At 46.0% G+C, this 22,335-nt stretch overlaps 2 protein-coding genes across 2 annotated transcripts; one reads left to right on the forward strand and one right to left on the reverse strand.

Annotated features, from left to right (window-relative positions):
• Positions 1–6,120: 6,120 nt before the first annotated feature.
• Positions 6,121–8,591, reverse strand: NDUFA8 (NADH:ubiquinone oxidoreductase subunit A8). Its single transcript, XM_041406580.1, has 4 exons — positions 8,470–8,591; positions 8,222–8,385; positions 6,794–6,959; positions 6,121–6,363 (listed from the first exon to the last, which is right to left on the reverse strand). Exons 1-4 carry the CDS (start codon positions 8,518–8,520, stop codon positions 6,226–6,228), a joined length of 519 nt encoding a protein of 172 aa, XP_041262514.1. The 5' UTR covers positions 8,521–8,591; the 3' UTR covers positions 6,121–6,225.
• Positions 8,592–8,656: 65 nt separating this feature from the next.
• Positions 8,657–22,318, forward strand: MORN5 (MORN repeat containing 5). The gene is made up of 5 exons (XM_041406582.1): positions 8,657–8,703; positions 9,012–9,159; positions 9,410–9,521; positions 10,373–10,504; positions 21,736–22,318. The coding sequence occupies exons 1-5, from the start codon at positions 8,657–8,659 to the stop codon at positions 21,828–21,830; spliced, it is 534 nt and encodes a 177-aa protein (XP_041262516.1). The 3' UTR covers positions 21,831–22,318.
• Positions 22,319–22,335: the final 17 nt, after the last annotated feature.

Below are 22,335 nucleotides of genomic sequence, written 5' to 3' on the forward strand. Positions count from 1 at the left end.
TGGGGGTGTTTTGTGATGGAATGAGGCTGGAAAGGGCATTTCCAGCTACTGCTGCCTTTCCTCAAATCACCCGTCTGTGGCTGACACAAGCTGAACTCTGTGGGGTAACGTAAGGATGCGCTTCAGAAAGGGAAAATGTCAATAAACAGCAGATAAATCCTGCAGGCCTTTGTTGCTGCTCAAGCTGAAACAAACACAGAAGGGCAGTGCAGAGAAAGGAGCAAGTGACATCTTTTAAATCAAATTATCTGCTACCAAAACCAAAGATGGACAACGGCTCTGTGAACACGTTAATGTGCCTCTGACAGACCTTCCTGAAAAACACTGCTGATGTAGCCAGAATTGCTCTGGCTTGTGTCCTAGCAAAAAGCACAAGAAAGCAGAAACCTCCAGTTATTAATTTCTGATGATTTAGAGCACAGCACCTCCATAGTTTTATTGTAATTAGCCAGACTAGAAAATCTTCAAAAGGATTCCTCCAGTGGAGTCCCAGACTCAGATTATGTCATGGCTGAGCACAACCTCCCACAACTGGTTTCACTCATGGTTAGAAGAAACAAAGGCTCTGAGCAAGCGGTGATGGGGAGCAGAGAGGGGTGTGCAAGGGCTGGATGCTACATGTGTTCTGGGGACTGTCTCTGCTGTAACCTCCTCCCTTGCTCCTTGGCTCCCTGCACACACCATTCCCAGCACCGGCAAAGGACGGCTCCCAGCAGAAGGCAGGGTGCTGCCACTGTGATCTCTGACAGGCAGGAGCAGTTCAGAATTGGGAAATACCCCTCCGAGAGTGCTGAGAGAGACATTTCTCCTCTTCCACCCCACAGTGAGGTCTCCAGCTCCTCTCTGATCACAGAGCTGGGTGCCCACAGAGGGCAGAGGCTCCAGGGCAGGTGACAGCCACTCCTCTGCCCACCCACACCCTGTGACCGTGTGGCTCCTGCTGCTCTGGGCAAGGAGAACAGCACTGGGCCGTGGCTGTGCCTGCCCTGCCCAGGCAGAGCTTCCCGCAAGACTCCTTTAAGGCACTTCACAAGGACAAAGATGGTAAACAAGCAGAGAGCTGTGTTGGGTGGAACCACCCCATCGCAGAGGAGCCAGGGCAGACAGGGAAGTGACAGTGCCCCAAGGCCACACAATGAGATAGTGACAGGCAGGAAAGGGAAGCTGGGTTGCCTGTCCCCCTGTGCAGGGCCGTACCCTCCAGTCCCCACTGCTCCTGTTCTCTTCTGCCCTGTCCCCTCTGAAACACTGGTCTAAGAGACAGAAAACAAACACATGAAAGCCTGTAAAAATAAAGAGCCCAGTAACTGGTAGTAAAGACTCCAGCAGCTGTAGGGAGCCAAAAGCTTCTTGGAGGGGGTTGGATGGAAGTCGAGTTTCCCTCCCTGCTTGTATTGTATTTCTTTCCTCTGCCAAAATGTGCTTCTTGAGCCTTGGGCAGAGCTGTCGGCGGCTGACCCTCACCTTCCTCTGTTTAGCCTGGAGCTCAGGCTGGCCACGAGCGCCGGAGGCCGCGCCAGGGCCCGGGCAGAGCCTCCTGCCCAGCACACCCGGGCCAGCCCCGCTGCCTCAGCCCGGGCAGCCCCACCCGAGCCCCGGGCCGAGAAAGGACCGAGCGGCAGAGCCCGGAGAGAGCCCGGGCTGGGCACGGGAAGGCGGCAGGGAGAGAGGGCTGCACTGATCCCACATTTAGGGGCTCCATCCAGCCCTTTTCTCCCAAAGCTGGGTCAGGTTCCTGTCTCGGCGCAGCTGCACACGGGAGGCACAGAGAACAAAGCAGAGGTCAGACAGTGCTCTAACCAAAGGGGTAATTCTGGCTCCATTAAAATCCTCGCTCCTGTTCGCATGGAAGCAGAAGGCTGTGCTACTACTTATAAAGAGCTGAACCACCCTCAGGCTGACTCATAGCCCTTAACAGAGCTGCCATGCTGATTTTACAAATATTAGAGCAATGCCTCAGATTCAGGGTTTTGTGTGGTTTAACCTATCAACTCGGGAGCAGACCCATAGCTCTTTTATAGAGCTCCCCTTCCCTGTATTTTATTTCCTTTCTCGGTGCCAGAATTGGAGCCAAAGCAGAGCTTAACAAAGCAACAGGCATGGCCATTCTTCCCAGCCCTCATTTACCCTGGTGAGAAGGGAAAAATTAATTTAAACCCCATCAAAAGTGCAAGAGCTCTTTGCCATTTTGTGCTGCAGAACACAGTGTGAACCAAACCTCCCTTGAACCACCTGCACTTGCCAAGCACAGCCAAGAGTACAGGAACTTGCAGATTGGAATCCTTTTGTTCAGGCACCAGCAACAGACAAACGTGATCTAAGATATTTCTCAGGCACCAGCAATGGGGATGTGCTTGGGATGCAAAAAAGAGCTTTTACCCCATTAAACACCCTTTTCTTTGGGCCCCTATTCCTGGATGTATGACATATAGCAAAACTCTTCATGTCCCAGCAGCTTCTGCTTGTGTCCCAGCCTGGGACAGCCTGGGGCAGCTCTCCACAGCCAGGCACAGCCTGGGCACAGGAGAATGGGGCTCTCCTCCCTCACTGCCTGCCCTTGCCAAGCACACAGGGACCTGCCCTGAGCCTGTGTGGGGCTTGCCAAGGCTCTGGCAGCACGTGGGAGTGGAGAAATTTGCTGAAGCAGAAAACAAGCCCAGGAAGCCCACCAAGCCCACTCACCAGTGAGTGAGCTGTTCCTGACCTGCCTTGGGGGTCTGGGAGCCACCTGTCCTCCAGCATCTGCTTCTGCTTGCAGTGCTGATTTACTGCTTTAAAGCCAAATTCACACCATGGACTATTTGCTTCTAGTTTGCTGTGCTGTGTTTTCTCAGACCTCCTCCCTTTGCCAAAGTGCTATTTGCACCACACTCAGCCACGCAGAAGGCGCCTTACATTCAGATCAAGTCCCCAGGTAGAAGGGCTCACATGAAAAACCAGAAAATTATGAACAGAGTTATTAACATTAGTAAGACCATTTGGTGAGGCCATGTCTGTTCCTAACAAAGAGAAATAATGTGTTTTCATACAAAGGTGAATGCTGCAATTAACCTGCTCCCCATCCTTGCCTGTCACACTCATTTCACAGCAGCCCCATAGGTGCAGAAGCACCCTGCTCTCTGCAGCACCAGGGTCATCTCCTGTCTGGATTCAGAGAAGGAATTACAATGCACACTGTGACTTCCCAGCCACCTCCATCTACTTCAACTCTGCCTTAGCTTCCTTAAACCACACCAAATATGACTGAGGCAATAGTTTTCAAATAATTTTTCTTCCTCTTCTCCCTTCATAGTCAAGAATTTTTATATGTAGGAAAAATCAAGTTGAGACAACATGAATTTTATAGCAAAGACAAAAGATCTAATCAAGCTTCTGTCTTTCAGCAGCCTTTGGATTTTCACAATGGCAGAATCTTCAGAGAGATGCCCAAAATCTGCTTAACGCAGCCACAAGAGGGAGTCTGAAATCTGTTACTGCCCAGCTGGATCCTGGCTTCTAAACTCTTCCAGTACAAGAGCACACAGAGAGCTTCAGAAGGATTGTACAGTCCTGAATTGAGCAGAACCATTTGAAACCAGGGCATCTCCAGCTGCCAGATGTTTTGGAGAGAGACATTCTCAGAAATGTGCTGTTGTGCTACTGCCACACAAGTCTGCTGCACCAGAAATGCACAGTCCCACCTTGCTGAGATCTGAAATCACGCTCAATTTTACTCTTCCCACCCACAGTCTGAAAGAATGGAGCAGGTTCTGCCCAATCTGACCCACAGTGGAACAAGCTACAACACTGGCTTAACATTCTGTTAATTTAACATGTGATTAGAAACTCTGGCAAAGATGAGATCCCACAGCACAACAAATAACACTTCTCACAGGGCCAGGGAAATATCTGTGTTGAATCTGTGTCTGCTCTCCATCTGCCAAAAAATTGTCAAGACACATTCCTCAAAAATACTTTTATGGTCTTTACTGAATCTTGACATCCACTTGTTCTAGTTTCCATTACAGCTCCAAAGGGGCATCCAGGTTTGAGTAAAGCCACAGGATTTTGAGCAGAAATAGCTGCCTTCAGGCACTGTCCAAAGCACCATGAAAAGCCTCTTTTCATGGCAACACTTTTCCAGAGATTTAGCCGAGATAAAGACAAGAAACAATTATCACAGAGAGGTTAATGAAGGAAATGCCCAGACTACAGCTGAATTCTACTTGACTTTATCATTTCATAGTCTTCCTCTGCAGATCTCTGTTGTACTTTCACCTGCCCACTCCTGCTTGAAACTGAAGAGGGAATGTAGGCCAGCAGACAGCTAAATCTGACATTTAAACCATGATCAGTGTATCATTACTGGATCCCACAGCTCTGGCCCCAGAGGCTGTATATTCAGCTGTCAAGAAACAGAAAATAATCTTAAACCTTTGAGGCTTAACATAAATCACTTTTTTTTTTTTTTTTTTTTTTTTTTTTTTTTTGCTTGCAGTACTAGCCAACTTAAGGGTGGGGTTCCTATCAGGCTGTTGAAAAAACTTGCCCCCTACTTATGTCTTTTTTTTCAGAAGCAATCTAATAGGAAAAAATACTCCTAAATTGTGATCAGGGGCTGACTACTGGAATGCCCATGCCTATTAATGCCACAGCAGATGTTCTGCAGTGCAATGGTTCATACAATATGCTGACAATAGTAAGTTATTAAAAGAACATGGTAAGACCTAAAAACTCCTGACCAACTGTTGGAGTGGGTCAGCAAAGATCTGATGTGACACGTGTTAACATCCCAGAACAACTCATCCTCTGCTCGGCCAAACCCCACTGCACTCACTCAGCTGAATGCAATTAGACCCCAAGCTTGTCCTAATTTCAGCCTCTGCAGAGAAGGGTTGTCTTTCTTCAGCAAGAAAAACGTGGCTGCTCAGAGATGGTGGCAGTGATGGGCATGGAGAAACTGCAAAGGTGCAGCACTAGCTCAGTTTCAGGCAGGGAGAGCCAAGACAGCCTGGTGTGTGCATTAAAATGCAAACACAGCACCTGCCTTGAGTTTCAGTCACCCCAGCAGAAAGCAGGAAGAGTCCAGAAGCAACACAGTGCACAGGCTGTTTTCAGATAAATGTTATACAATTTTCCCTCTAGCTCCATGGATCAGAAACACATGCTGCAGCTAGAGAACCATTACAGTTTAATCCCACCTCAAACAAGGAGATGGTAAATCTTCAGATCATACTACCAGCAGGCTACCCAAGGAGCAGAGCACAGTTCCACTCTTTGCCATGGTTGAGACAATCTCAACCAGAGCAAGTTAAACTGCATATTGCTTTGGAAAAACAAGTTCATTGGATTTTTTTCTGACCTTGCTATTGGATGGAGGTGAATGAAAGACTAGATCCAACTCCTATGAAAAATGTGACTTTCAGATATTGTATAAAAAATAAATTTTAAAAAGCTCACTAACTCCTCCATCAAAAAGATCACAGAGAAAAATTGGGGAAGGATTTGCCCCAAACCCTTTCAGTCAGAATAAAAGCTCCTTTCCTACCCTGCTTAATGGGGCACAAGATCCTTTAGGAGAAATTTCTTCCTGAAAGGTCTTGAAAATTTAGTATGATTTTTCTGATAAAGTAGCTTGTGTTTCCCCAGTAGAACAGTCCAAGAAGTCCCTAGCCAATGTTGTATGAGCAGCTGGGAAGCACAACAGGGATCTTCATGGCAGAAACTGCACTGCCCCCATACCTAGCAAATGCCAGATTCCACTAACCCCTCGCTCCAAGACAGATTTTAGGTTAAACCTCTACAGGAGTCCCTTGGAAAGAATTCACAATTATCAGTTGCAAGACTAAGGGAAGACATTAATGACTTGTTTGTTCCCAGAGTTTCCTTGATCCATGAGGCAATGTTCTCAGTAAGTAAATCAAGTCTCACGCCAGTTTGTGATTGATGGGCCAGCAAGTCAAAGACTGGAACTACGTTTGCACACATGACAGACAATCGTGGTAATCATGATCAACCAGCTGACGTTACTGGTGCCCAGAGGGTCCCCAGGGCTGTGTGACTGCAGAGAGCTCTGAGCAAAACAGGGAAATGCATTGTTCTCGTTGCTATGAGTTTAAAGAAGTCTGCTCAGCCATGTAATGGTTTTGGGCTCTTTAATTATTAGCGATACCCAGCACACACCACACAATTTACACGTGCAAGTGCCACATCTCTGCACTTGAGTCACAGCACAGCCTGCCCACTTCACCAGGACCAGAAAAAGAGCCTGCTGCCAAGGGGAGAGGGCTTCAGCTCCCCTTCCGTGGGTGGGTTTGGCTCTGGTCTGGGTCTAGAGTGATAGGCATTCTCAGGCAGAGGACGGTCTGTCTTCACCTTCGTGACCTGGAAAGAAATGCAAAGAAGTGACACAACTTCTCACAGCATTGAATAGCCAGGTTGAGTCAGAACTTCAAGGAATAACTACCAAGAAGAACCAAACAATAGCAAGGACACATTGTTCAGCTGATGGGAGCTCCTCAATACTTCTAAGAAAAGGGAAGGGAGGGGTCTTTCATCACAACTACCGAGTAGCTCCACGTGAGCATGAGCTTCGCTCCTAAAGGAAAAGCCTCTACCAGGAAAAGCAGAAAGCAAGAATTTCATTGTCTAAGAAAAACGCTGCCAGTCCTGACTTCTACCACCCCACCAACTTCCAACGCCGAGTTCACAAAACCCCATCACGCCAACAGACGCCGGAAACCTGGTCTGGACCAAAACCTGCACCAAGGAAGGAGAGCGGGATCTGCGCACCCCAAGGGGTTTAAGAAGTTACCTTGGAGAGGTCTCCCAGGTCGGGCCTGACCCAGCCCAGCTTGTCCAGCACGCAGGAGTCGAAGGCTGCCTGCTGCTTGCGGCAGCGGCGCAGCTCCTGCTGGCCGGTGTAGTCGATGCACGTCCAGTAGGCCGTGAAGGGCTCGGCGCAGTGCGTGCGGATGCTCCTGGGGACACCACAGCACAAAGCCTCAGAACCGCCCTCTCACCCCAGCCTCTGCTCGGGTTTTGCAGCTTTAAGGTCTCAGGAATATCTAAACCTTCACTTAAGTCAGCGTTTGATACCTGTGGAATTTCCATGGCTGCAGCTACAATTAATGACAGCAGTGACTTAACTGGTGTGTGGAGGAGGTTTTCGTTGGGTGGATGTTCACAGCTCCTCCACGGGACATCTTTGTTTTGCCAAATAATTTAGTGATATTACACGGTGCTCTAATGCTTCCAAATAACTTTGTGTCTAAAGCTCAAAAAGCCATGCTCAGAGCAGAGGTCTCAGCTGCTGCACTGGAGGTGGATATGCCTCGAGGTAATTAAATTAGGTTATGTGCAAACAGTACTGGCACGTGCCTTGGAGCTGTATGTTTGGTCAGGAGAGGCAGGTGGTGCACCTGCTCAAGCTTTCTCAGTGAGATGGGGAGGACAGACACTGCAGGGCTCAGGCTGGTTTCTGGAGGTCATCACACAGCTGCAAGGTGCAGCAGCCTCACACCACTGCCCTGAGTTCCCAACAAAAACCCAGGCTGCTTGCTCTGGCACAAAAGCTTCAAGTGACAGGATAAATCCATGTGCAAATAAGCAAGACAAAACACATGGCCTCTATTCCCAGGAGTTAAAGTTTAAGAAGAAAGTATAAAAGTTTTGAAGGTGGTGATGGCAGCAGCATTTTTAATTAGAATAATGGAATTACAGAATAGTTTGGGTTGGCAGGAACCTTTAAAGTTCATCTCATTCCACTCCCTGCCCTGGGCAGGGGATACCTTCCACTATGCCAGGTTGCTCCAAACCTCATCCAACCTGGCCTTGGACACTTCCAGGGATGGGGAAGCCACAGCTTCTCTGGGCACCCTGTGCCAGGGCCTCCCCACCCTCAGAGGGCAAGATTCCTTCCTAACACCTAATCCAAACCTGCCCTCTGTCAGCGTGAAGCCATGCCCCCTTGTCCTGTCACATCATATACGCTTGTCACCAATCCCTCTCCAGCTCTCCTGTAGCCCCTGCTGGTACTGAAAGTTGCACTAAGGTCACGCCGGAGCCTTCTCTTCCCCAGGCTGAAGAGCCGCAGCTCTCCCAGCCCGTCTCCACAGCAGAGGCGCTCCGCCGAACGAGTGACCGCCAGCGCCGGCACGGCCCCGCCGGGCACGGCCCCGCAGCACCGTCACCTCCAGGCCCGCGGGGCTGCGGCGGCGTCTCCCGGCCGGGGGCCGCTCACCTGAAGAAGTCGAGGGCGCACTGGTTCACCTGCCGGCCCTCCCTCAGGCACTTGCGCGGGTCCTTCTCCTCCCAGCGGCACAGCATGAACTCCTTGTTGGGCCGGTCGCACTGCGAGCCGTAGTGGTGCGCCGCGGCCTTCAGCACGGACGAGCTCACCGCCACCTGCGGCGGGGCACAGCGGCCGTGAGGGCGGGCGGGGAAGGCAGGGCAGGGCGGGGAAGGTCCCGCGGGCCCTCACGCACTCACCTCCTGCACATCGAGCTCCTCGAGCGGGGGCACCCGCAGCACCCCGGGCATGGCGGCTCTCCTTGAGCGCCCTCAGCGCCCGCCCCGCACCGCGCACGCGCGGCCGTCGGAGGGGGCGGGGCCAGGGCGGGGCGGGGCCAAGGCGGGGCCGTTGCCCTGGTGACCGGGACGCGCCGTCGGGGCCGCCATGGAGCTGGTGGGGGATCGGTACCTGGGGGGAGTCATGCGTGGCAGGTGGGGCCGGGGCACAACGCGGGACAAAGGGGACACGAGGGGACCGGGAAGGGGCACGGGGGGTGCTGGGACAGGAGGAAGCGGGGGGTCCGGGAAGAGGCGGGGGGGAGCACGGGGAGAGGGGGGGCCCAGCGGGGTTCGCAGGGGACACGTGGGAGCGGGGCGCAGGGGAAGGCAAGGGGGCGCTGGGAGGGCAGGGGAGTCGCTGGCGTTGCAGATGGGCCATGGGGACAAGGGGAGGGTCGCGGGGGGCTGGTGGGACCGGGACTTGCGGGGTTCCCACCGTCCACCTTCTCCATGTCTTCCAGGATGGAAGGATTCGGCTACTACACGCTGCCGGTGGGCACCGAGTACCGGGGCTCGCTGTGGGACGGGATGTTCCACGGGCAGGGCGAGCTGCGGCGCCCCGCAGGCGGCGCGTACCGGGCGCTCTGGGACCGCGGGGTGCCCACGCAGGTACGGCCGGGAGGGCTGCACCTCCGCTGGCACAGGCCTGGAGGTGAAACACGCGGATTTCCCAGCCGAGGCCGTGTCTGACCCCTCGGGGCGGGTGGGGGGAGGCTGCTGGTGCCGGGCACCGCGCAGGATTCCCGGCAAAAGGCGAGCGGGGCCGCGCTGGCCCTGCTGCGGCTCTGCCCGTGCGACCTGGCCCTGGTTCCGTCCATCCATCATGTTTATTAACTCTGCACTCAAACGTGTTTTGCAGGGGAAATACACTTTTACAGATGGTCTCGAATACGAGCAGGAAAAATGGCTTTACTGCGACGGCTACGACAGAAGATTCTACACAGAAATCTGTTCTGGTTTTAAACCACCAGGTACTAAATTGCATTTGCGATCCTGGGAGTCTGGAAGGAATTAAACTAACAACTTTGCTTAAGAAAGATTAATTCAGCTACATGAGTAACATGGAGCAGAAATGCTCTGGCTAATTTCATACAAGCCTGAGATGCTGCCAGGAGAATGTGGACACCACCTTCCACCAGCCCAGCCTGGGGTGCAGCTCTGGGGTCTCTTGGGGCAGGACAGGACTTTATTATCTGCAGCTTTTGACATCCTGATTAACCCTTTTGTACCCCCTCACTGTGTCAGCAGGGTGCTTTTGGTACAGAGAAGTCGAGCAAAAGCAATTAATTTGCATCCAGGACAACAAATGAAGCTTCGAGCGTCTGCCCCACGTAGCTTTTTAGAAGTTACCAAAACAGATGTTTGTGTTCAGTCTGTGTTTTTGATAAAGGCTTTTGTAATGTCGTTATTATTGTAGTCAAAAGGTGGGTTTATAAGGGAAAAAAAGTGAGTAAAATCTGTAACTTAATATGCACAATACATAGAATATTTTAGTGATGACATGGAGTTCTGTAAAGCCAGCAAGTCTCTCCTGGCCCCATTTTGGATTTTAGGGTTGGACTTGTAATGTGAATTTGGTGGGTTGAATCACAGGGCTGTGAATGAGGAAATCAAAGTGATAATTTTTTATCACACGATCTTTGTGTGTGCATTTTTCCATTTCCATTTTCCCCATCTGCAAAATTGATGAAATGTTTTGCAAAATTTATTGTGAGGTAACCCTGTTATTTTTATAGCAAACACCATGGAGATGTATGTTAGTTATCTTGATCAAAGGCATAAATTAAAAAAAAAAAAATCAAACCATGTTTTTCCCCTTCAGGCATTGCTCAGCTTGCAAATCTGGATCCTCCCAAAATAATCCCAAAAGGTTGTTATGACTGTGGTGATGGATTCTATAACCCCAAAACCAGAATAGTTGTTGACTACAAATGCAACTTTCTGAGACATGCAGGTATGATTTAACTTCTTCTGCAAGGTAAACTAAGAGGGGTTTATTATATCTTCTAGGCTGCCTGATTAAAGCCAAAATATAAACAACTCCATGGCTTGGTTCTATTATCACTGAGCTAAAATATCTTTAACTTATTTATTTTATCAGTGATTTATGTATCCCCAGAGCTGTACAAATCATATTTTGCAAAATTACAATGAAGTATTCCCAAGCATATATGAATAAATATGTTTTATTACCATTTGGTATGTTAATCTCAGAAAAATCTTCAGTCTCTCCTGTTATGATCTCAAGCAAGGGAGTGGTTGTGAGGGGCACATCACTGATCCTGGAAGCTGAAAAGCTCCGTGTTGTCAACCAGCAAAGTGCTGAAGCATCTGCTTATCCCTGCATGCTGGAATAGTCCAGTTTATTAAAATGAGTCTGGGTCTTACCTTCCTGGGCAGGAAACCTTCACCTTGGAGAGCCGTGTTTGGAGTAGAGTCTGGCAAATACACCGATAGGTCCTCAAATTAATAAACGTTGGAGAAAATTAGTTCTTACCAAGCCAGAAGAGAAACTTTTCAAATTAAAAGCCACAGAAGATCCCCAAAGAGTTGACACTGGGATAACTAAAAAAATGTAATCTGTCCTGAAAAAAACCCCTGCTTTGTGTTCTGGCTGTTTCATCTTTGTGTTTATCACTTTTTCAGTGCAGAGGGTTTTAAAATGAAACTGATTTCTGAAAGCAGCCACCCACCTTGCTTTTTTTTTCCCCCTCAAATGTCCAAATTGCAAAACCTCTTTTTTTTTTCTAGAAAACAGAACATTTCATTTTCAGTATGATACAGTTTAACAGTTTTGTTGCTTGGAAACTCCATTTTTCAGCAAATTTACTATTTGTTGTAAAAAAAATTCTCCTCCGCTCTACTTTCAAGAGCTTTTGTGAGTGTGCACTGTGATATTGGAGGAGGGAAGTGGGGAGGGGTTAAATGAATTGGAGATACCATCTGCTATAAAATATACCCTGTGATACATGGCCTGTTTTATAAACGTTGAATAAAAACTGATCTAGATTATTACAAATGGCATTGATCCAAAATACTGGAATGCAGTGGGCCTACTGATGAGGAAGATAAGCAACATGCTTTCCAAAAACACAGGAACCTCCACAGATTAGTACAGGAGGGAACGCCTTGGAATTGAATTTATTGTTTTTTAATCTGTTCTTTGAACTCATTGTCCTTTATGACATTTATCTCAAACCCTCCAAATTATACCAATCAATATTGGCCCAGCAGCCCGGCGCAGCGTGCGGCCTGACAGAGCGCTGGAGATGGGCTTGGTGTGGCCCTTCCAGCCAGGGCCTGGACACAAAGTTAAAGTTGTTGATGTGAGTGTGAAGAAGGAATGTGTCATGTAGGCCAGACCCTTCCTCTCAAGAACATGAACACAATTGAAAAACCCGGCACTTGTTCAACATCAGAGGAACTCCTGCCGCCCCAGGAGAGATGATTCAGGGCACAAGGCCACTGAAGTAAAGAGAAAAAAAAATTAAAAAAAAACCCAGCTGTAAGCAGAAGAAACTGAGGAAGAGGCTGAGATGACAGGGAACAGATCCAGAATTACTCCATTATAGGTTGGGCAGGAAAGAGCAGGAAAACCTCCAGGCTTCCAGCCAAGTCTTGAAAGCATCAAAAGCAGATGGTAGGAAGCATTCAGGAAGTTCTTACAACAGCTTGACAGGTTTACCAAAATGACACTATCTTCCTCAAGCCTGGCAGCAGGCTTCAGAATACTCCAGTCCTCACCTTTCACCCCGGCGCTGTTATGAATTAATTGCTAATTGTTTGTGAAGAGAGGAGGAATCCCTGGGCCTGGGCACGGCCTTGGCCCCGGCCTGGCAGCGCCCAGGTACAGCTCCAGAGCCGGGCCCTTGGAAACTCCTGAGTTTGCTTCCAGCACTTCTCCATGGACATGAGAGGATGTGGAGCCCCAGGGAGGCTCCTGAGGAGCCTGGCAAGCCCTGCACGCCTCGAGCTCGGAGGTCTGAGCCTCGTTTACTCGCAGAGCTCTGGCTGCTGGAGCGGCGCAAAGGCCCGTCCTGAAAACACAACCCGGGAATGAAATGACAGCAACAGCTTTGTTATAGTTTTTATCTAGCAAACTTTTCCAAATTCTCATTACAGCCTCGCAGTTATTACTCCGTCCCTAAACCTCTGTTTCCTTGGGGATGCTCAAGTTTCTCTTGGTTCTCCATGTGTTCTTCAAGCTTTTCTTTTTGCCAGTATTGCAAAGTACGCAAAATTGAGCACATAAATAAGAATGGGAAGGCTCATTTGTAAGAAGATACGTTGTTTATTTTTAATAGATACCGGGACCAGGCTCCTGTTTCACCAGGAGTATTCCTCTTTTTTTTTTTCCCCCACAGAAATAGGACTCCTGGCACCTTTGTAGCAGAGTTTGGTCCATAGAAAGATCGGAAGATTTCCCAGTTTTTCAGTGAAAAGTAGAAACTACAAGACGTTATTCTTAATGCAAAGCAGAGAGGTATGAGAAAAGCTGTGACAGTCGGATTTTAGGCCCTCTAAATATCAGAAAAACCCATAACTTTCAAAGAGAAAATACCATCAAAACAAGGGCATTTTTTATACTGAGATGGAAAAGATCTCAGCAGATTGCCTGGGTCACCTGTCTTGATGAAAAGCAAAGATATTTCTGATGAAAATTGCCTTGTTTCTCCTGTGGTTTTCAGAGGGATAGGTTAAATAATATAAAACATGCTTTTCCTCATTCTAATATGAGAATATTTGTTCCACTATTTTCGTATTTCTTCTTCAGGTTTAATTAGTATGGTGCATAGGGGAGCTTCCTGTAGTGCAGTCAATATTACCTGAAATATATTTGTACCTCTTCCTATAAATCAAGAGCAGAAAGACTCAAAATCTGCCTTTTCACTCAGAGCTCAGTCAGGGAACTGAATTAAGAGCAGGATTAGGCCTAGAAGACCAGGACAAGTGTCTTATTAAGAGGGGGTTTGGTGTTGCTGCAGTCCCAAGCCAGCCTGCAATCAGCATTTCTACAAGCCTGAAAGTCTCGTGAAAAGCAGCAGGAAAAATCCTGCTGCTTCAGGAATCATTATGAGCTGAAAAGGTCAAGATTCAAGAACATTATTTTTGTATAGTTTAGAGAAGTCTGGGGTTAGAACTGAGGTTGTGAGGCTGGCCCAACTCCCCAGGCAAGGGGGCAAAGCCGTTTGAATTCTAAGCCTTATTAATCACAGCCTTACAGTTTCCTCATGTTGTTACCTTGGGATGGAGAACTCAAGCTTGGTCTGAAAGAACTGAGAAGCACAAATGTTTTGGACGGTCAGCAACGATGTGTTCAACCATTTCAGGTTTATCCAAGTACACAAATCCATGAGAGAAATCTACATTTGGACTTTTTTTTTCCACACGGATCTGACTTGCACCAAGTGCTTTTTGGGAAATGTAGACTTTGACTTGTCTGAAAAATGCGGTTGAGAAACAGCCATAACCACTCAATAATCGCTCAGGGTAATATTTCTATACCTACCCTCATGTACCCCAAATACATGCAGATGTTTGCGTGCTCTTTCTCAGAAACTACTGGAGAATTGGGTGTGGGATGAGGACCTGGCAATTTTTCAGGCCTGGAGTATTTCTGGAAAAAAGACAGCGAATTTAACTTCGAGTCAACTGCCGTGCAGGAAAAAAAGATTGACTGCACTGAGGGATCATGCACGGAGCTTTATTCCCTGTTCTTCTTTGAAATTGCCCGTTCTGATGATGGAGGGAGGGGATGAACAGCCTGATTCCAGGCTAGTCCCGTAGTCATTGCCTAAGAATGTACGAGTTGTTTTGGCAGATGCCCTGAGCAAGGAGAGGAAAGCCCCAGCAATACACATACAGAGGGAATATAGTATTTTTGTTCGAATGAATTTAGCTTCCCATAGATTTAAATGTCTACTTATAAGGCAGGGCCATTTAATCTTTTGTACATTTGTTTCTTTTTTATTTGACTTAAGATACTGAATTTAGATGAGGTTTAGTTCCTACATATTGAAACTCTTAAAAGCTCTTCAAATAATTGTTCTTTGGATACTTGTTAGGCTAAAGAAATCAGTTTTGATCGGCAGTAAAAGTTCATGCTATTTTAAGTGCAATGCTATAGCTATTTTCTGTTGTATATTTAATCATTTTGAATTATATGTCATGTAAAAGATTTTAGCTCTGGGGCATTTGCCAGATGGCTGATTCTGCATTTCACACAACAAAAGAAATAATGTTTGTGTAAAGCTCTTAAAAATAGTTGGTAATCAGTATATTCTACAACGAATAGGATCCAGACCTGTTTGGAAAAAAAACCCAGCTTTTGCAGAAATTAATTTAGAGGATTTGGTCTCTACCTCTGGGCTCTGAACAAAACAAATTGTGTCTATTGTTTGCTGATTTTGTAACATTTAACAAGTTAACTGGATTGTAAATTTTACTCATTTTTATGTTAAATGCCGTTTATTGCAATCCATTGATCTTTTTCTCTTTACTTTGGCTGACAAACTTATTTCTGAAAGCAGGGCTGTAAAGCAGAGAGCCAATGCTGCTCTCCATTTACACAAGCAGAGCATACGAATGCGAGTAGCCCTTTGCTTTTCTTGCAACAGCTGCAGTGCTTGTCCTTTTTACTGCTAGTTCCTCCTTCTGGCCTCTTTGATTCATATTCCTCCAAAATACCACTGCAAAAAATATTTTCTCTCTCTGCCATGGCATTCAGCTTCTTCTCTTTGCCCACAAGGCTCTACAGAGCTACCTACAAATTCACCTTCTGGTCTTGTCTCCTCCATCTCCCACATTTTCCCCTTGGATCTAGTTCCAGGACATAGGTTTTTAGCCTTTTCATACAATTCCAGTTTTCTGGTACTTGCTTTCCAGACTCTATGGTAGCCAAAAGCTTTGAAAAATATTACATCCAGAAGCAGGTCAGAAATTGTATTATAACTCTTTGATCTGGATCTTCAAAGTGTCACTTATCTACCTCTTCCTATTTTTTTAGTTAGATAGCTTTTGTTCCAATGGCAGAGCTCGGGATCTAGATAATCCCCAATGCTTAACAAATAAATTAATTGAGGAGCCAGATCTCAGCAGGGGGAGAGGCAGAACCCTGGCAAGTGTCACAATGGGACTGCTGAGTGGGCAAGGCAAAGGGCTGAGCAGTGAAGATGGCAGAGAGAAACTGAATCCATTTCAAATCCCAGACTCCTATGAGAAGTTGAGGGGGTTTTCTTACCCTTTTTTTTTTTTTCCTTACTCTACCCTAAACACTTTTAAAAATGTTGGACCAATTTTCCTACCCACCATATGCTCTTTTTGTATCTTTTTGTATAGAAATGTGTGAAGATCAAGCACATTTTGGATGCCATTGCAAAATTCTTACATATGTCTTTCAGTGTCCAAGTCTGCCCAGGTTACAGACAGAGATACTTGTAGACTTCTCATCTGAGCAAGCAAGCACATTTTTAGATTAAATTTGGCTTGCATGCTTTAATCTGAAACATCCTCCATTCAGCAAAACAGATTATGAACCAACATAATTTATATTCCAGGCTATAGCCAGCAGTGATAATATTAACATTTGCATCATGATGGAAGTTACTACGGTAATTCCAGTAGCTATAGCTTTTGCAGATATATTGTTCCTTCTGGTTTCCTGGCCTTATCTTTTTGAAAATTGTGGAAGTTTCAGTTCCAAAGAGTGGCATGCCAAGAATAACACCTTTGTTTGGGTGCTAACCATCCTATTGTGAATCCATTAAATAGGTTACACACAAGTCTTATAGGCACTTACATTCAATATACAGCTCATGTGAAAACAACTTTTACAAGAGATGGAAAGTTCATTTGGGGGCCATTTTGGAATGACAGTAATTAAAAGAGAATGGAAGGGTGAGAATTTGTGGGTGGAAGCGAAGGTTAATTGAAAACATATTTTCCATTTTCTTGCCAGCCTTGATGTTGGTGGGGTCAGGTGCAGTAAGGAAAGGGGTGCTAGGGACCCGGAGGGGGCAGTGGAAATGGAAGGGGTGTGCCAGGCAGAGCCCATGGCTGAGATGCTATCACAGGTCATTGTGATTGTGCACTGGAAGAAGATGATAAACTGCGCTGCGGGTGCTGGGAGGAGTCAGGGATGTGGAAGAATTCAGTGATATTGTTGTTTACAATGGGCTGCGTGTGCTTGGCCCTCTGCAAACGGGGAGGAAGCTCAGCTGCTGCTGGAGGATGGTGTGCTGTAAACACAGACCATCCAAACACACCCCTCAAAGCTGGGCACAGACAGCTCTGGGCCCCGGCTGTGCCAGGGCTCCCAGGGCTCCCAGTGCTCCCTGTCCCGGTGGTGGCACCTCCCAGGGACACCAACTCCCCTCCTGGGCTCTAACTGAGCACACACAGGGGTGGCACCCACTCACATCAGATTCCAGCGGGCAGGGGAGGGAGCCACAGATCTGAATTTCAGAGTGCACCAGGCCCCTAGTGCAGACACAGCCTCTAAGGCATCAGGAGCACTTACAGCTGCCAAGACCTAACACAGTCAGACAAGGTTTTAAAGGTGAACAGTGTCATTTTTCCCCTGTTCAAACCACTGGGTATTTTAATTTTATCAAACTTTTTGGTGTTTTCCTGGGAAAGCAATAGTTAAGAGAAGCCTCCACGCCAATTCTGCCAGTGCTGTCCGTCTCAGCTCTGTGCCATGGCAGGCACCTAAGCATGCAGAGTCCTCAGAAGTCTCTCACAGCTGAGGTTTCCATAAGCAACACAGAAACATGATAGTTAAAAGCAAATAATTCTAAACTTTGCAATATGCATTTAATATAGCAAGATTAAACGCACCTAAATTACAGTGTGTTCTCATGTCATCCCTTGGAAGCACCCTGAAGCAAGGCCACCCTGAATTTTCAGCTGTTTCTAATCCCAGCTGAGAGATAAATCTGGAGTGTGGTATTTGGGGAAATCTCTTGTGCCACTACTTTTAGCCTGAACATTGGAAAGGAGGCAAGTGGTTTCATTTTGCAGAGAGCAGAAATCCACTGATTTGAGTGGGCTGCGCTTTGAGCTTGCTGTGGAATACACCTAACAATGGTTGTGACACCTGTCTGGACTTTGCCAACATTTGGAACTTCCCCTAAAGCCCCTCAAAACAAGGCAGAAACTTGCCAGGCAGCATTTGGTGAGAAGAACCGATTTTGAAATGGGCTTCTTAGAGGAGCACATTACAGCCAGCAGCTTTAGCTGGGTCTTGTTTACCCAAAGGCTCCCAGAGTGACCTGTTGGCTCAGGGCATCAGGACACTTCCCCCCTGCTTTAATCATCTTTTGTGGGCTGGTGCTGTTTCTGGGGACCAGTCCTGCAGGTGGCTGCCAGGGTTGGCTCCATGTGCCTCTGCCTGCTTAATGAAAACAGCCTGAATTAATCACAAAAATGCCAGAGAGCTGTCCCAGCGTGGGCTGGCTGAGGAGCTCACCCACAATATTCAGGATATATTTAGTGGGTGCTAGAAACTGATCTCATTTTTGATTGAGACACAAGGAAATAATTCAAGAGCTCATCCATTACAATCTTTTGCTGTTTCAGTTTCAAGATTCCAATAATGTCATGATAATACTGATAATATTTCACTGACTTTGGAAGAAATAACTGGGTAACATTTGCTAACTGCACAGGGATACACCAGATTGCAGTGCAATGCTCAGACAAAGCTTTTTCCCTTTACCTTCAAACACCAGCATGGTTAGTCCTCTTTCAGCAAAGTCTGTTCCATCACTGTTTATTCTACTGAGGAAAATCTAAAAAAATTGATAAACTTTTAAAGATAAATATGCTGACACAAAATTCAGCACACCACACGAAGAACCCCATTCTACCTAATTGTGCACAGGGTGATAATTTAGCACTGATTAAAGAGTTTGTATTTTTTTCAAATCTTTTTTAAAAGGAAAATTACTTCTGAAGGTGAAGATGTGCTTAGACAATCATATTAACATATTCAAACAATTGTAATTTGCAAAATAGTAATTACAACTCACTATCTGGTAGCATTAATCAAACTTCAAGGTTTAATTCCATTTTAAATATTGATGAAATGTGATTCTCCAATCTAACCCTGGTGTTGCAGGGTTATGGAAGCAGCCAGTGGCAGAAAAAGAGGAACGTGTAGTTAACAAGCAGCTGCCACAAAGAAGGATCGGCATCTGTGATTTAAATTGTTAGCTGCACAGTCAGGTAGAGTGTAAAAAGGGTAGTCAAGAGGCTGTTAAGTCCATTGCTGCCAATTACTAACAATCAGGGAGGAGCTTTAAGACTTGTTCAGTACAATAAACCCAGTTTGTCTTGTTTCAGGGGTTACTACTGAAGAGGTTGCAGCTGCACTGATTCAAATAGCCCTAAAACTACAGTAATTATCAACCAGTCTTCTTTAGTGTAGCAAAAGTATGTTTTACCATAGCTTAACTCTTTACATTCTAATATTTCCCTGCCTCCTCTGCCATAGCCAGCCCTGGAGCCATTCTCATCCCTGGGCTGTGCTTCTTCTTCCTATCCTGGACCAATTCTTTCATTTCCCCTTACCTAGGCCGAGGAGCAGTTGCACATCACACTGGCCTGGACAGCAGTTCTGGGCGTTTGCTTCATGCTCAGTCACTCCATCTATTTTTCCTTTTCATGCACAAAGTTGAAACTCACATCTCTCATTCAGTTTTTACATCTGGTTAAACTCCATGCAGGCTAAGCAGGGCTTGTGAACGTGTATTTCATTTGCACGGGCTCAGATCACTGCACCAGCCAAGACGTTTTGGAATCAGTCTGGCAGGGCCAAGATCCTTGGAGTGACTTGTCCTGGGTGCTTTCCTAGGAGACCAGGACATCCCAGAGTGCAGAACAAGACAGTCTGGGCAAACCAAGGGTATGCTGGAAACCTGTGAAGCCAAGGTAGCATCTGCCCTTCTTTGTGCTTATGCCCTTGATGCTCAGCTGAGTGAGGGCTGTCAAGAACTCAGGCTGGTTATTTCTAGCACTCAGGTGAGCCAGGTGTGCCCAGCTGCCAGCCAGACATGCTGGTGCTCAGCATCTCTAAGTTTTCTTATTCCTTCACCATGACAGGAACAGACAAAAGTTTCCTTTACGTGCAATTATTACAAACTCGGTTAAACTATCTATTTTATTTTTCTTTCTTTCTTTTTTTTTTTTTTTTTTTTTTTTTTTTTTTAGTTAAGGCAATTCCAGCTAAAACCAGAGAGCCACACAGAGTGGACAATATCTGTGACAGGGAGGCTCACATGATCACATCTCCAACACCTAGTGCATGGAACAAAAGCCAGCACATTGATTATGGCTTGGATGTTGTTTTTTGAGAAAGCTTAAGGACCGCATTTGCATTCCTGTTGCAGCCCTCGGTGGAATCTGCCTGTGAGAATTGCATGGTCTTTAAGCAAGATTCTGTGCTCATGTTTTTAATTTCCCTTTTAGCATATTTTTTCAGCGTCTATTTTCACCTACTTTACACCCAAATTAGTAATGTGCCATTAACAGGGTATTTTGTTATGGATCTGTGGATCTCTAAGGAATAAAAAAAAAAAAATCAGTGAAACACAGAAAGAGCTGAACTTAGCTATCTTATCCAAATTATGGCTATTTTGCAGTCACTAAAGCAAGCACCTTGGCACCATCCCTGCCTGCACCAGGATGCCAGCAGAGCTGGGTGTGAGCAGCACCTCAGAGTGTGCACCCAACTCGATGGGCCAGCAGTGAGAGGAAAGAGAGGGCAGCATGAAAAAAACAAAAAACAAAAAAACAAAAAAACCAAAAAAACCCCAAAAGACAAGGGAAAAAAAAAAAAAAAAGACAAAGCTTGATTCACAAGCAACCACAGTCAATGGGATTAACCCCCAAGCTTGTGCACCAGAATTTGTCACATACCCCTCTGGAAACTTCTTAGCCTAACACTTGATTCCCATCACCTTCCCAGCCTTTGCACGTCAAATGCTCCTCTGTCACTTTAGCATGAAGGTACAATTCCACAGTCAAAAGATCTCCAGGAAAATCTGACTCCTGAAGAAGCAGCATGCTTCTTTCTCCGTTTTGTTAGACCTGCCTAGGCAGGGTGCTCAGCAGGGGGAAAAAATGGGACCGTGATGGTCACAGGGGTTGCACCCTCTCAGCTCCATCCTCCTCCCATCATCTGTTCTTGTAAACCCTCGAAATTTAGATTTTTACACACATCACAAGCAGCTAATATGAATTTGTTAAGAGAGTGGTAAACACAAGAAACAGCTCGAATATATTTCATTTGTACAAAAATAAATACAGGTATTGTTGTAAGTATTACTTTGATTTTTTTTTTCCCCTCCCCAAGGCTTTTTGAAGTTTGTTTTTCCTGGTTTACTACACAGATCCCTTTTTTTTCCTACACAAACACAAAGGAAAAGGCTGCAGAACAGTTTTTGGAGACAAGACTATTTAAATCCCTGAAATTAAGAAGCCACAACTCAACATTCACCAAGCTATTTTTTTGTAAATCATGCAGAAAATTACTATTCAAACTTTGCTGGTCAGTTGTTTTTTCCTACATTGTCTTTGCTTTTATTTTCTTTCCACACTGTCATTATGCTCTCAGAATAAATACGACAGACATGAATACTAACAAGGGACACAGGAGTTGGTCTAAAATATCTCTCAGCCACTACATCAGCTTATACCTGCCACAAGACACATCTCAAAAACAGCATGGAAAGAAAAGCTCCAAGATAAGAACCTGGGATTTTACTGAAAATTTTCCTTTACCTTCACTTTTTATAAACCAACAAGCAACACAGCCAGAGTATTTTAAAAATGCTTAATCTTAATTTCTGATAGTTAAAACATTTCTCCTGCGTATTTTGCCCAAAAAGGCAAAATGTAAAATCTGTACATATAAATCTCGTGGCTCACCCAAGCTGAGCTTATCAAACAGAGGAATAATCAGTCCTTGCCACAGAGCCAGCACCTCCTGCCTTGACAAATTCCCACACAACAGCACACGATCTTTTAAACAAACAAACAAACAAAAAAAGTGTTCTGAGATGTGCCAACGGCTAAAAAATGGATTTATTTTTCAAGGGAGAAATGACTTGTTTGACTGGAGCCCAGGGATGCAAGGAGCAGCTCTGACAGGGGATGTTTAACCTTCCTTTCTCTCCCTTCCAGACGATGATGAGCATGAATGGATCCTTCGGACCTGCCGGAAAGCCTGGGATATAACAGCTGAGCAGGAACCGAAACCATCACACGGCTTTTCCTAGACAGTATTCCAGCAAAGCAGGTAATCTGATTCACAATAAACGCAATTTGTCCTCGTGGATTTGTCTCACCCTTTCCCTCGACAGGAATATAATCTTTCTGTCATCTTTGTCAGCTCAAAGGAAAATGGAAATAATCATTTAATCAGTCATGCTGAGCAAAAGCCACGGCAAAAAAGCCGACTGTACTCACAATAATATTCCTGAGAGGTGTGCAGTGTAGTATGTATAAACATTATTAAGCCTGAAAACAATTTGTTAAAAAGAGTGCCTCGGATTCGGTGTTGAAGTCATTCAAATCCATCTTAATCAACATTATTTTCCCAGATTTTAGTTAGCTGTCCTGGTGAATTCCTTTCCTCTCTTTTTGCTCAGTACTTTGATATTGATTGATCATTGTAATAATGTACACCAGAGGTATTCTTTAATGACGGGTTTGCTAACTAGGAAATTATATCCATTTACTACGAACGTTTGTTGAACTCTCCTGAAGCCAGAGTTTAACAAA

Source organism: Onychostruthus taczanowskii, unplaced genomic scaffold, assembly GCF_017590055.1.
Source record: "Onychostruthus taczanowskii isolate IOZ18803 unplaced genomic scaffold, ASM1759005v1 scaffold25, whole genome shotgun sequence".
Classification (NCBI taxonomy): domain Eukaryota; kingdom Metazoa; phylum Chordata; class Aves; order Passeriformes; family Passeridae; genus Onychostruthus; species Onychostruthus taczanowskii.

What these genes read in the sequence shown, in the direction of transcription:
- MORN5 (XM_041406582.1), top strand. Translation starts at nt 8,657, where the DNA reads ATGGAGCTGGTGGGGGATCGGTACCTGGGGGGAGTCATGCGTGGCAG. An exon ending in ACCGCGGGGTGCCCACGCAG is followed by an intron (nt 9,160 to 9,409) that starts GTACGGCCGGGA and finishes CGTGTTTTGCAG; the next exon opens with GGGAAATACACTTTTACAGA. An exon ending in TTCTGGTTTTAAACCACCAG is followed by an intron (nt 9,522 to 10,372) that starts GTACTAAATTGC and finishes TTTCCCCTTCAG; the next exon opens with GCATTGCTCAGCTTGCAAAT.
- NDUFA8 (XM_041406580.1), bottom strand. Translation starts at nt 8,520, where the DNA reads ATGCCCGGGGTGCTGCGGGTGCCCCCGCTCGAGGAGCTCGATGTGCAG. An exon ending in TGCGCCCTCGACTTCTTCAG is followed by an intron (nt 6,960 to 8,221) that starts GTGAGCGGCCCC and finishes TGGTGTCCCCAG; the next exon opens with GAGCATCCGCACGCACTGCG. An exon ending in ACCTGGGAGACCTCTCCAAG is followed by an intron (nt 6,364 to 6,793) that starts GTAACTTCTTAA and finishes ATTTCTTTCCAG; the next exon opens with GTCACGAAGGTGAAGACAGA.